Here is a 12,583-nt window from a genome sequence, read left to right as displayed (position 1 = left end):
ATCCTCCATACAGGTCGATAATGATTTGATATTTTGTATCTAATCTCTTAAATCAGCTATCAGGTGGTTTGGTTTGGCATTTCAAATTATATCCTTAAATAATTGCTTTTGCTGTTATATCTAGTTGTGCTTCAGATATAAAATATCCCCCCACAGGTGAACATTGATACTCTAATATCATGTCCATAAGATATTAAGAAAAAAGCACTGGTGTGTAATTTTGAATTGCATTAAGAATAGGAAATATATATGCAGAAAAATGAAATGGAAAGCATTTATCAATTATTTAAAATTCAATATTGATGTTCATCTGCTTTTTTTAAATGTTTTTCCATGCTTATATTTTGAATAATTAGGTGAAGATCACAGTTAAAAAAGAAACTTCAGATAATGAAGATCAGGAAACTGTTGAAATGACAGCTGGGCTGAAAAAAGTAGACCATATTATGGATAATTATGAAGAAGATTCTCTTCAGGTAAGGAAGAAATTGAAACAGGTTGATATATCAATTTTTTTAGCTATAAGTTTATGAAATCAATAAAAAACCTTGCTCATCCAAAGCTTTGGTAATTTAGAAAAAACATATTCATATTTATTTTAAAATACTTTGGTCACTGATTTCTACTTAATTTAAAAGGTTTAATTGCATATAATTTTAATACAATATCTGAATTTCCATATTTTCACTGTTTTGTCATTATTCAATTAACTTAGGAGATCATAGTGAAGACAGAGGGAATGGATGCTGAAGAGCAGGAGACCAATGAAATTCAGGCCAGCCAGGGAGATGTGGACCACAATGTTAAGAATCTGGTAAGAGCTTCTCTGGAAATAATTAATAAACTGAATCGTGATATTAGTGCCGTTATGGCTTATGTTTCTTTTTTCAACTCATGGATACCTACAGTAGAAAAGATTTCTGTATTTCATCTTATAAAATACAATACTCTATACTAAATCTTTGATGCACAGATAGCTATTTATGAAAACCACTAATTTTTTTGGCTTGAAGGATTATCATGACCACACAGCTGTGTAATTACTTGCTAATCAAAAAGACAATAATGTCATATTATTGGTTATTATACAGAGGATGTTTTTGAATTGTATGTGATTTCTACCTATCTTGCAATGCAAGAAGGTATATCTAGGATAAATAAAGAAGTAATATAATAAATGAAACGTTTGCTATGGTATGACCTGGCATTAAGAAGGTTTTGTATAAAAGTTATCAGACTATAGTGGTGGAAGTTTAAGGTAAAAAGAGTTGAAATTTGCTTAAATGATATTGATTAGGACATTGCCAATCTTAAAATCATCATAAGAAATGCAGGAAAATTGCAAGAAAAAGGCATTCATAATATAAGTGATGTTTAATTAAAAATAGCAATTTTCCACAAAAATAAAATTTAATGCGACCGGTTTCAATGTTACTACATCATCATCAGGTGATAGTTAAACCTCAGAGTCCAGTATATATATGATTAAAGGCAAGTAAGGGGAGGGTGGAGGAAAAGAGGGGGGAAGGTGGAAGGCAGAATGGGTGACTATGTGAGTGGGGTGGGGGGAAGAGGGTTGGGGAAGACAAGGTGCAAAGACCCTAGGAGTCCGGAGAGCGCGTCGTGGCCGAATGGAGGGGGGTGTCTCGTTGAGGGTGTCCCACGGTGCGCCGCAAAGCTCTTCGGGCCGCGGGGGAAGAGGACGGGATTGGGGGTTTTTCCCTATGGTCGTGGTCTGGGAACAAGGTATCAATACACAAATAAGCACTGAGTTGAAGGGTAAAGATTGGGATCACTGTATAGTTTTAAGGGGGCGCCCTAGCGAGGTTTTAGGGAAAGGGTGTAGGAGGGAATGTTATCACTAGCACATGCCGAATAGGGGGGGGGGTTGGATTGTCCCGCAGCGGTGAACCTTCCCTCCTCGTCCGTGAGGAAAGGGGTGGGGACTCGGGGTTTCCCACTTGTCCGGGAAAGCATGGTCTCCGTCTGCAGAGGGGGGGGGGGGAAAGGAAGGAAATATCCAATGAGAAGGGGCAAGGGATCACTGGTCACATGTACGTCTTGGGAAGGTGATGGAGAGGAGGGGGGAGGGTGAAGATAAAAATTGGACTTCGTTGATCAGCTCCAAGTCCTTGCGATGTAAGATTTCCAGCTGTTCCATGGCATCCAGCTTCCTTCCTTTTTCCAAATTGTGAAGCACTTTGAATTCGAAATTGCTGAAATGGTTAGAATCGAGAAGATGTTTGGCAAATAAAGAGTTGGTATGACCTGTTATGTAGCCTTTCCTATGTTCCCCGATACGTGTCGAAAAACTCCTGCCAGTCTGACCAATGTAAATGGCCCCACAATCACACCGAATTTCATATACACCACTTTTGGTGTTGCAGTCTATAGGATCTTTGTTTGAGCATAGGGCTTTATATAGAGTATTGGGGGTATAAAAAGAAATGCGGAATTTGTCTTTGGGAAACCTGTTCGCGATTTTATATGACACAGAGTTATGGAATGGAAGTTTGCACCATTTGCGCTCAGAGACTGTAGTGACTGCAAGGGAGATGTTTAATTTCAGGGCCTGTTTCTTAAGTTTTTCCTTCAGTATATTATCAATTATGCGGACATGGTAACCGTTCTTAAAGGCTATGTGCTTGATCGTATTGAGCTCTCGTTCGAAGTTGGATTTGGACAAGGGGATACTGATTAATCTGTGGATCATGGAATTGAAGCTGGCTAGTTTGTGGGTGAAGGGATGGCAGGAGTCTGAGGGTATCACTTGGTCTGTATACGTGGGTTTCCGAAATATTGAAAAATGATGTGTGCTTCTTTTTATTTCAATAGTGAGATCCAGGAAATTGATTTTATGGTCCACTGCCGATTCCATGGTGAAAGTTATAGATGGGTGGATGGAGTTTATGAAATGTAAGAAAAGGTCTAACTGTCTATCACTGCCTGTCCAGCAGCATAAGATATCGTCCACATATCTAAACCAGTATAAAATGTTATTCTTGAATCTATTTTCACTTAGGATCTTGTCCTCTAAATTATCCATAAAAACTTCTGCGAGGAGAGGGGAAAGGGGTGACCCCATAGCCAGACCATCCTTTTGTTTATAGTAGGTGCCACAGAATAAAAAATAATTTTGGTCTACACAAATTTTGAGAAGTGAACTTAATTCATTAATGTGATGTTGGTTCACATTAGCGTTGATTAATATATTTTCAGCGTAAATTAAAGTTTCATTCGACGGGATGCAGTTTTAGTGTCCTCGATGATCGTGTGAGGTCCCTCGCAGTGGCAGTTGCTGATAAAAAACGTGCAGTGATTAACCATAAGCTCCTTCGGCTCACTAGTGTTAGCCAAGAGTCTTCCGTCAGTGATCCATCCCCCCAAATTCATTGTGAACACCAATTCGCCACGAGAGTTGTAAATCTATCCAAGTGTGAAATTTCCCCTGACGCTCTTTCACTCCTTAATAAGGGACTGAAATTTGCACCGGCCATCCCGATTTCTTCCAAAGGTTATAAAAACTTGGCAACGGACTGCGAAGTTGCTCTATCCAATCAACCCCGTGGTATCAAGCATCTGGTCGCCGATACCATAATAACAGACATAAAGAACCACTCCATCCCTGCCCGAAGATCATCCGAAGGTGAGATCTTAAAGTCACTCCGAGATTTGAAGGCAGAAAACCAACTAGTGCTCAGTAAAGCTGACAAGGGAAACTGCACTGTCATCCTAGATAGGGACGATTATACCAGTAAGTGCCTAAAGTTCATATCCGCCAACGCCTTTGATGTACTCCCGAAAGATCCTACTCCCAATTATCAAAAGCGTGTCAAAGAGGCCATCGCTTCCTGCGTCCACATATTCAACGATAAAGAAAAATTCTTCTTAACCACCATGAACCCTTTACCCCCAAGACTTTATGGTCTACCTAAACTACATAAAAAAGACGTGCCCATTAGACCAGTCGTATCTAGTGTCAGTGCTCCAGTGCAAAAATTAGCAGCAAAATTAAACTCGATCTATCGACAACTCTCAGGCTTCAAACCCAGATTCTCAATAGAAAACTCCATTTCCTTAACTGAACGTCTTCTGCCCTTCACCTTACCACCCAACGCTAAGCTAGTATCGTTTGACGTGTGTAGTCTCTTTACTTCCATTCCGACGCATGAAACTTTAATTTACGCTGAAAATATATTAATCAACGCTAATGTGAACCAACATCACATTAATGAATTAAGTTCACTTCTCAAAATTTGTGTAGACCAAAATTATTTTTTATTCTGTGGCACCTACTATAAACAAAAGGATGGTCTGGCTATGGGGTCACCCCTTTCCCCTCTCCTCGCAGAAGTTTTTATGGATAATTTAGAGGACAAGATCCTAAGTGAAAATAGATTCAAGAATAACATTTTATACTGGTTTAGATATGTGGACGATATCTTATGCTGCTGGACAGGCAGTGATAGACAGTTAGACCTTTTCTTACATTTCATAAACTCCATCCACCCATCTATAACTTTCACCATGGAATCGGCAGTGGACCATAAAATCAATTTCCTGGATCTCACTATTGAAATAAAAAGAAGCACACATCATTTTTCAATATTTCGGAAACCCACGTATACAGACCAAGTGATACCCTCAGACTCCTGCCATCCCTTCACCCACAAACTAGCCAGCTTCAATTCCATGATCCACAGATTAATCAGTATCCCCTTGTCCAAATCCAACTTCGAACGAGAGCTCAATACGATCAAGCACATAGCCTTTAAGAATGGTTACCATGTCCGCATAATTGATAATATACTGAAGGAAAAACTTAAGAAACAGGCCCTGAAATTAAACATCTCCCTTGCAGTCACTACAGTCTCTGAGCGCAAATGGTGCAAACTTCCATTCCATAACTCTGTGTCATATAAAATCGCGAACAGGTTTCCCAAAGACAAATTCCGCATTTCTTTTTATACCCCCAATACTCTATATAAAGCCCTATGCTCAAACAAAGATCCTATAGACTGCAACACCAAAAGTGGTGTATATGAAATTCGGTGTGATTGTGGGGCCATTTACATTGGTCAGACTGGCAGGAGTTTTTCGACACGTATCGGGGAACATAGGAAAGGCTACATAACAGGTCATACCAACTCTTTATTTGCCAAACATCTTCTCGATTCTAACCATTTCAGCAATTTCGAATTCAAAGTGCTTCACAATTTGGAAAAAGGAAGGAAGCTGGATGCCATGGAACAGCTGGAAATCTTACATCGCAAGGACTTGGAGCTGATCAACGAAGTCCAATTTTTATCTTCACCCTCCCCCCTCCTCTCCATCACCTTCCCAAGACGTACATGTGACCAGTGATCCCTTGCCCCTTCTCATTGGATATTTCCTTCCTTTCCCCCCCCCCCCTCTGCAGACGGAGACCATGCTTTCCCGGACAAGTGGGAAACCCCGAGTCCCCACCCCTTTCCTCACGGACGAGGAGGGAAGGTTCACCGCTGCGGGACAATCCAACCCCCCCCCCTATTCGGCATGTGCTAGTGATAACATTCCCTCCTACACCCTTTCCCTAAAACCTCGCTAGGGCGCCCCCTTAAAACTATACAGTGATCCCAATCTTTACCCTTCAACTCAGTGCTTATTTGTGTATTGATACCTTGTTCCCAGACCACGACCATAGGGAAAAACCCCCAATCCCGTCCTCTTCCCCCGCGGCCCGAAGAGCTTTGCGGCGCACCGTGGGACACCCTCAACGAGACACCCCCCTCCATTCGGCCACGACGCGCTCTCCGGACTCCTAGGGTCTTTGCACCTTGTCTTCCCCAACCCTCTTCCCCCCACCCCACTCACATAGTCACCCATTCTGCCTTCCACCTTCCCCCCTCTTTTCCTCCACCCTCCCCTTACTTGCCTTTAATCATATATATACTGGACTCTGAGGTTTAACTATCACCTGATGATGATGTAGTAACATTGAAACCGGTCGCATTAAATTTTATTTTTGTGGAAAATTGCTATTTTTAATTAATCATGATATTCCACCATATCACGCCTGAAACGTCTCTTTTTATATAAGTGATGTAATTACTCATTTAAATTCTTAAATAAATAACTTGATCTTTGGGAATCATGTGATGGAATTTTGATTGTAATTCCGATTAAATTCATAATATAGAATAATCCTAATTCCGTGATTGTATGGGATCCATTATTTATCTGAATCTTTTATTTATGTAAACTAAAGGCCTGATATAATTTATCTAATCTCATCTGTAATTCTCATTTCTAATGTTGCAATTGGAAAACAAGAAGTGTTTTTTTCATTTTAAATATGTTTCCATCATTTATTGGTTTTGCTTTGATACCTAGTGCTGTTATACAAATAATTGCTTACGTTAAATATTGAAAATTCAATACCAAATGCATCATATTTTACGAAAAAAGCACTTTTAATTAATTTTGAATTCCATCTATACTAAGAAAATTCATAAATATTAAAAATTATACCTAAAATCATTTATTTCTTCTGTTTTCTCACTATTTAACTAACTTTGCAGACAATTGTAGACATGGATAAAATATCAGTTGAACAGCAGGAGACTGTTGAAATTCCAGCTAGGCATAGGGATATGGACAACAACGTGAAAAATCAAGAAGGGACTTCTGAGGTATTTAAGAAACATTCTAACCATAATGCCACAAATATAACTAAATTATTTTGGTGATATATGTGCTGTTATTGTAAATGCTTTATTTTTCAACTCATTTATACCCCAAAATAGAACAGATTTTTGTTTTGCATTGAACACCCCTATTAATATGTCTTTTTAAGAGTTTTCATTTCAAAGTAACGGTAAAAGGTGGCATGGTAAGGCTAATTGAAGGTGAAATAAATGTTTTTTTATATAATTTCATGTATTTTCTGTTGGTTGTAATAACCTTGTTGACACTTTTTCTTAGCCCATTCAGCACTTAGGCAAAAAAATATGAAATGCAGTTCCTTCCTCAGGTGCAAAGTTTTAATTGACCACATCGTAAGCATGAAATAAAATGACAGATACTTCTTTCACTCTTAAATTGCCTGATGGAAATCTTTTTAATTAGGAAGAATATTAAATTATTTTCCTTAATTTACATGTTTTTCAATTGCATTCCTAATGGATATTTTCTTTTAAATGTTGCAGAAGGCCATATCTGCAGACCATACTCTTTTTATGTTAACCTATTAAATATTCCAGATAAAACTATTAGTCTTTGATGTTAGCAATTTTTTTAATAAAGGTTTGCACTGTAATATTGCCAACCAACATAACCTGCCATCAAATTGACCAGTACCTGTTGGATCAGAATTCAGCAGCTCACTAATATTTTGCACATGGAAATAAGTTCCATGCCTTGATGATTTAAGATGAAGGAAAAACAGTGACTTTATCTTAGATGTGAATATCTCAAACCTTAAAGGTATATTTTTGATAAATCCTGTTAGAAAAAAGTCTTATAGGTCTATAATCGTTTTAGTTATCCAATTTTTGCTTATATTCCCTTTTCATTAATGTTAAAGATTTATATAAAACTTCAATATAATTTGACAAATGGCCATACAGTTAAAATGGCCAAATTTCCTGGTATTAATGGCCTAGCAAATACTTCCAAGTACCATTCAAAATTTGATATATCTCTGCAAACATAAATGATGCACAAAATTTCTCCTTCAAAAATAATATGTAACCTAGGGAAAGTATATTATCTTTTCTCTCTATGATATGCCTATGAATATTATAATTTTAAGTAATGCCAATATAGGGCTTATTTTTAGGTGAACTATATTTACCTATCCAATATCTTAGGGTTGATTATGATTATTTATGTTTATTAAGGAGCTGTGTGTACTCCCAAGCCTTCAAAAGGACTCAGAGAGTAATGGTGTTGATTTGATGAATGGTAAAAGAAGAAATTTGATGGTGTTGAGAAGTTCAATGAAAGCTATTAACCATTCAGTACAAAAGTCATCAATTGCAGAAGAGGACAATTGTTCAGCCAACACTAATGTGAATTTGATGGATGATGATAACTGTGAAGAATTGGAGATTCAGGTAAGGAAAGAAAGCTGTTATGCATTGATTTCATAACCAACACTCTCTCATAACAATATGCATTCTGTTATATCCTGAGTGCAGGGCTTTTCAATCTTAGGTAATTTTATGAGATGAAATGGCCTCCCATGTGGTTCTGCATGGCTAAATCCTTCTTGAAATGAGGCCTGACATAAAAAAATCTTTAATAACTTTATTGAATAATACTTTCATGCAATACAACTATTAACATTATCAAATGTTCTGTGTTTAAGAAATGAAGGACTACCAAATGATTCAAGTGCCAGTGTAACTTGAAGAAATTAGCTCCCAAGATTTATGTTCTGGATTAAATTATTTTGAAATTTGGACCATCTGTCATAATAGATAAAAATTGATATCCTTGGCATTAATATCATGATAGATGATGAGAGCTTTAGATAGTGTTCTTTGGTGATATATTGGGGCTGGCAATGCTCAAAATGACCAGGTTATATTCTTGCAGAAGATCATGATTCCAATTAGACAATGTGATGACTTCTTATAATTTGTTAAAGAAGTTATTGCTATAAGAACAGTAAGCCGCCGGACCTATTCTGTGTATTTCATATATATTTAATTTCATTGCAGGGCCAGAACTATTATTCACAATGTTCAGGTATTTTCTTGTTAACAGTATTTAAATATTGTCATTTTATATTTTTAATCAATGGACATCAAAGGTTTACTTATATTTTAACAGTAAGCTCTCCTATAATTTACATTCTCTAAACTTGAATTGAAACACTGGCAATATCATTAGGTATTAGAAGGTTCAATGAAAGATGTTAATGCTTTTGAAGAAATTAAGACTAATGTTCTGTATAAATGCATGCTTAAATTATTAATTTAAATTAAAATGTAAAATTTTAAACCTTGTATAATTTTTATAGATTAGGTTTGAAAGTTTTTTGGGCATATTATTAATGTTTTACATGGATGCAATCTACATTTGGTTATGTTGGTATATTTAGGATGATTTAGAAGATTTAGAATTGCATTTATCCTCTGATGAAGAAATAGAGAATAAGGAAGGATATGACGACAATACTTTACAGGAGATGGTAGGAGATACATTGGAACTGTTGAAGACACAAGGTGAGGGAAGCTGGAGACTCAGTTGTCTTCCTTTTGTGTTTGAGTATTTTAGAAATACCTAAAAATGTCAGAAACAATGTTATGGACTATTTTAAAAAAATTGATTGGAAAATATTTTAAAAACAGAATAAATTTGTAACAGAATTATTATTATCAGGTAATCTACCGGTCAAGGTCGGTTTATGGATAGACATAAATACTAATGAAATAACGTGTCCTAATTAAATAATGACCCCTAGCCAAAACACAACATCCTATGCTATATCAGGTCCCTCTTCAGCTATGAGTACCTTCCTTCTCCCATCATCCTGTGTAACATCCCTATTCTGTTCCTTCCCTTTCCTTATTTGCCTAACATTGTACCCTCCATTAGGCTTCAACATCTGGCTGCAAGTCAATACCCCTTCAGCAGCATTTCCTGCCTCCATAAGATGTCTCTCAGTAAACCTCTTTCTTTGTCCATTATACGGAGTGCTTCCTCATTTATCTTCTCTGTCCATTTTACTTTCTCCATTCTTTTCGACTCGTACATTTAAAAATCCTTCAGTCAATGTCTATCCTCGTGCTTAAATGACCACATTTCTGCGCTATATATAGCTATCCTCCATATCTAAGTTTCCTAAAGAGTCTTTTCATGTCCTTGCTTAGCATCCCTTCACCTAATGCAATTCTTATCCTTATGTCCCTATTTTACTGTGTTGGTCCAATCAATACTGAGATACTTAAACTGTTTTTCCAGCTCTAGTTTTTGCCATCCTATTTTAATGTTAAGCTTAGCCTTTTTCATTCTAGAAAATTGCATATTCTTTGTTTTATCAATATTGATTCTCATCCCATACTTGTTGCACTGAATTGTTAATTTACTAAGCAATGCTTGAAGCCCATTGGCTTACTGACAAACTAAAGCTTGGTCATCAGCAAACTTAACTGATTTTATGAATTCCCCGCCCATTTTCATTCCTATCTTCTGTTCTTACTATGTCTCTTTATTCATTTCCTCTGCATACATGTTGAACAGCAACGGTGATAATGAGCAACCCTATCTTACACCTCTTCCTAACACTGCTCATCCTGACTTCCCGTATTCCACCCATACCTGAGCAGTCTGAGACATGTACAGGTTGTGGATTAGCCTCATTTCCCTCCAATCTTTTCCTAGTTTCTGCATTATACCTTGTGGTAATGTTCTTTATTACTTTTGATTACAAATTTCATTACTGCAATGGCATCATATGTACCTCCTCCCTTCCTATACCCAAACTGATCATCCATAAAGTAGAAGCCTTACTCTCTATCCTTTTGTTTATGATCCCGAGAACAACTGCAACAGAAGATGTTGCAAAAAAATGCTCTCTTTCAGACATTGGCAGGGCAAAAATCCACCATAGAGTCAGTTAGAGTGGTCATCAGATAACTTACGTGGCCTTTATCTTTTACAAGTTGTCACCCTTCTTTTAATATTTTGTGCCACTGAAAAATTTCTCTGGTGTAAGACATTATCTGGATATGCCTGTTTTATGAGTTCCATGTCTCCCAATTAGAGACCTGGAACTAGAGCATTGCTCCCATATACACTAATTGCTTTCAATGAAACCAAACAAAATCAGTCATTACTAATATCCACCATCTCTCTCAATAAATGCAAAGAGCCAACAAAACTAATATTTATTATTTTATGGAGATGTCCTCTACTAAGCCAACAAGTCAGACACCTATCCACTGCTCTACTTGGGCTATAGCAAGCCAGTCCTGATACCTATCATACTAACCCTGCAAAAGCATTCACAAGAAAAATCCACCATTGTCCATAAAAGAAGTCTGAATCCTTTTGTTCAAGAAGAAGCTTGTTATGATGCCATAGTTGTCAATGCCATTTATTTATTAATTGTGCTGATCCAAAATTGGCAGAATCAGTATTTTCTTAGTTTTGTCTACAATGCCTTTATAATTTAATTTTTTCTTGTGTATAAAACCATAGTTTCAGTAATTGTCGTTTTATATAAATAGCTTACATTCTTAATTTTATATATCCTCTTTGCTTATTTCATTTCTAGTTTTTTTGGGAATTAACCTCCTAGTCCTTATCAAAGTCTTTGTGAGATATAATTACATTTTAAATAGTTAGTACCTTAATATGTTATATTTCATTTCTTGTATTTATGAGATATTTTAGCCTGGAATTAGTACAAATCTTTCCATAGTTTCCTAATTTCATAATTGAACCAGAAAGCCAAATAATAATGTAACATGAAGTCACAAAAAATCAAAAATATTATCCCTACTGTGAAAGATATTATTGTAGTTAAAAGTAAGTTTAGTAGCTACTAACATATTATTAAATCTAAGGTCCAAATGAGTTTTTTTAGCATGGTCCTCTTGGAGTGGCGTGCTGATATATTGGCTTTTGTATCTCTGGCAAAAATTGCAGCAGGTTCATATATTGGCTCTTGCATAGGCTTTTGTTTAAATTGTTGTAACTTATGGTTTTTTCTTTAATAATTTATGGTTTTTGTGCTATCAATAGGTTGAATTCCATAGAATTATGTTACTATTTTTTAAAATTTTTATTAGCAATTTTAAATGCTTTTAAAAAAGTATAATTCTTACCATAATTTTTCATTCAGTTTTGTACATTTCGGGAAGCTCTGCGTAATTGTTTGCTCGTTTTTTTTCTGAGTAGTCTTTCTACTATGAAAAACCACTGAAAGGCTACTAATTAATCTGTGTTCATCTGTAATCTCTTGAATGTGTTGTGGTGTTGTGGTGTTGATATATAACTGATTATTCAGACTTTGTTAAGATGGTGGAAATGAGAGCACTGCTTTGTATTCATTTTGGTTTCTCTCTCCATTCGTCGTATCTAATCAATTGCGCCCTGTGTAATGGATTAAAATGTCAGCAGTTCTCTAGGAGTTAGAAATTGGTTTTTTTCTGCCTTTAGATTGTAAGCACATAGCCGCAGTCTCAAGGAAAGGGGAAAAGTCCCAATTTGACTCAATGAGATCAGCATTTTCAACAAAATCGAACTATGCAGGGGCTGACAAAAAAATTTCCAATTCACTTTTTTCTCTTTATCTAAAATATTTTCTACACGTCTCTCGTGTAGAAAACATTATAGATAAAGATTTTAGATACAACATTTCTTTTTGATTCTTTATTATATTTAAATATCATAGTGTAATTGAAAAATGTCTTTAAAAAATATTAGTTTTGTGCCTAAATATCGAAATATTATTGCTAAAAAATTGTCTCCAAATTTATAATACTGTAATAATTACATTCATTATTCAGATGATGTAAATGCATTACATTATTATTAACTAAAATATTATATTTAAAAATAAAAAAAAACTGCATATGGATATCTAAAC

The 12,583-nt window shown here is 36.0% G+C and overlaps 1 protein-coding gene across 1 annotated transcript in view; it reads left to right on the top strand.

The window, feature by feature from the left end:
* The first annotated feature begins 413 nt into the window (after window positions 1-413).
* LOC139691677 (zinc finger protein 431-like) overlaps window positions 414-12,583 on the top strand; it is a 38,641-nt gene continuing 26,471 nt past the window's right edge. The window contains exons 1-3 of the mRNA XM_071589521.1: window positions 414-476; window positions 716-814; window positions 3,220-3,754. Of these exons, the coding sequence (XP_071445622.1) occupies window positions 414-476; window positions 716-814; window positions 3,220-3,754 (697 nt within the window). The remainder of the gene's footprint in view (window positions 477-715; window positions 815-3,219; window positions 3,755-12,583) is intronic.

The sequence above is a fragment of the Hetaerina americana genome, unplaced genomic scaffold, assembly GCF_022747635.1.
Source record: "Hetaerina americana unplaced genomic scaffold, ioHetAmer1.1.p SCAF_39, whole genome shotgun sequence".
Lineage (NCBI taxonomy): Eukaryota > Metazoa > Arthropoda > Insecta > Odonata > Calopterygidae > Hetaerina > Hetaerina americana.
The sequence above is the reverse complement of the archived record's forward strand: the minus strand, read 5'-3'. Positions and strand labels throughout refer to the sequence as shown.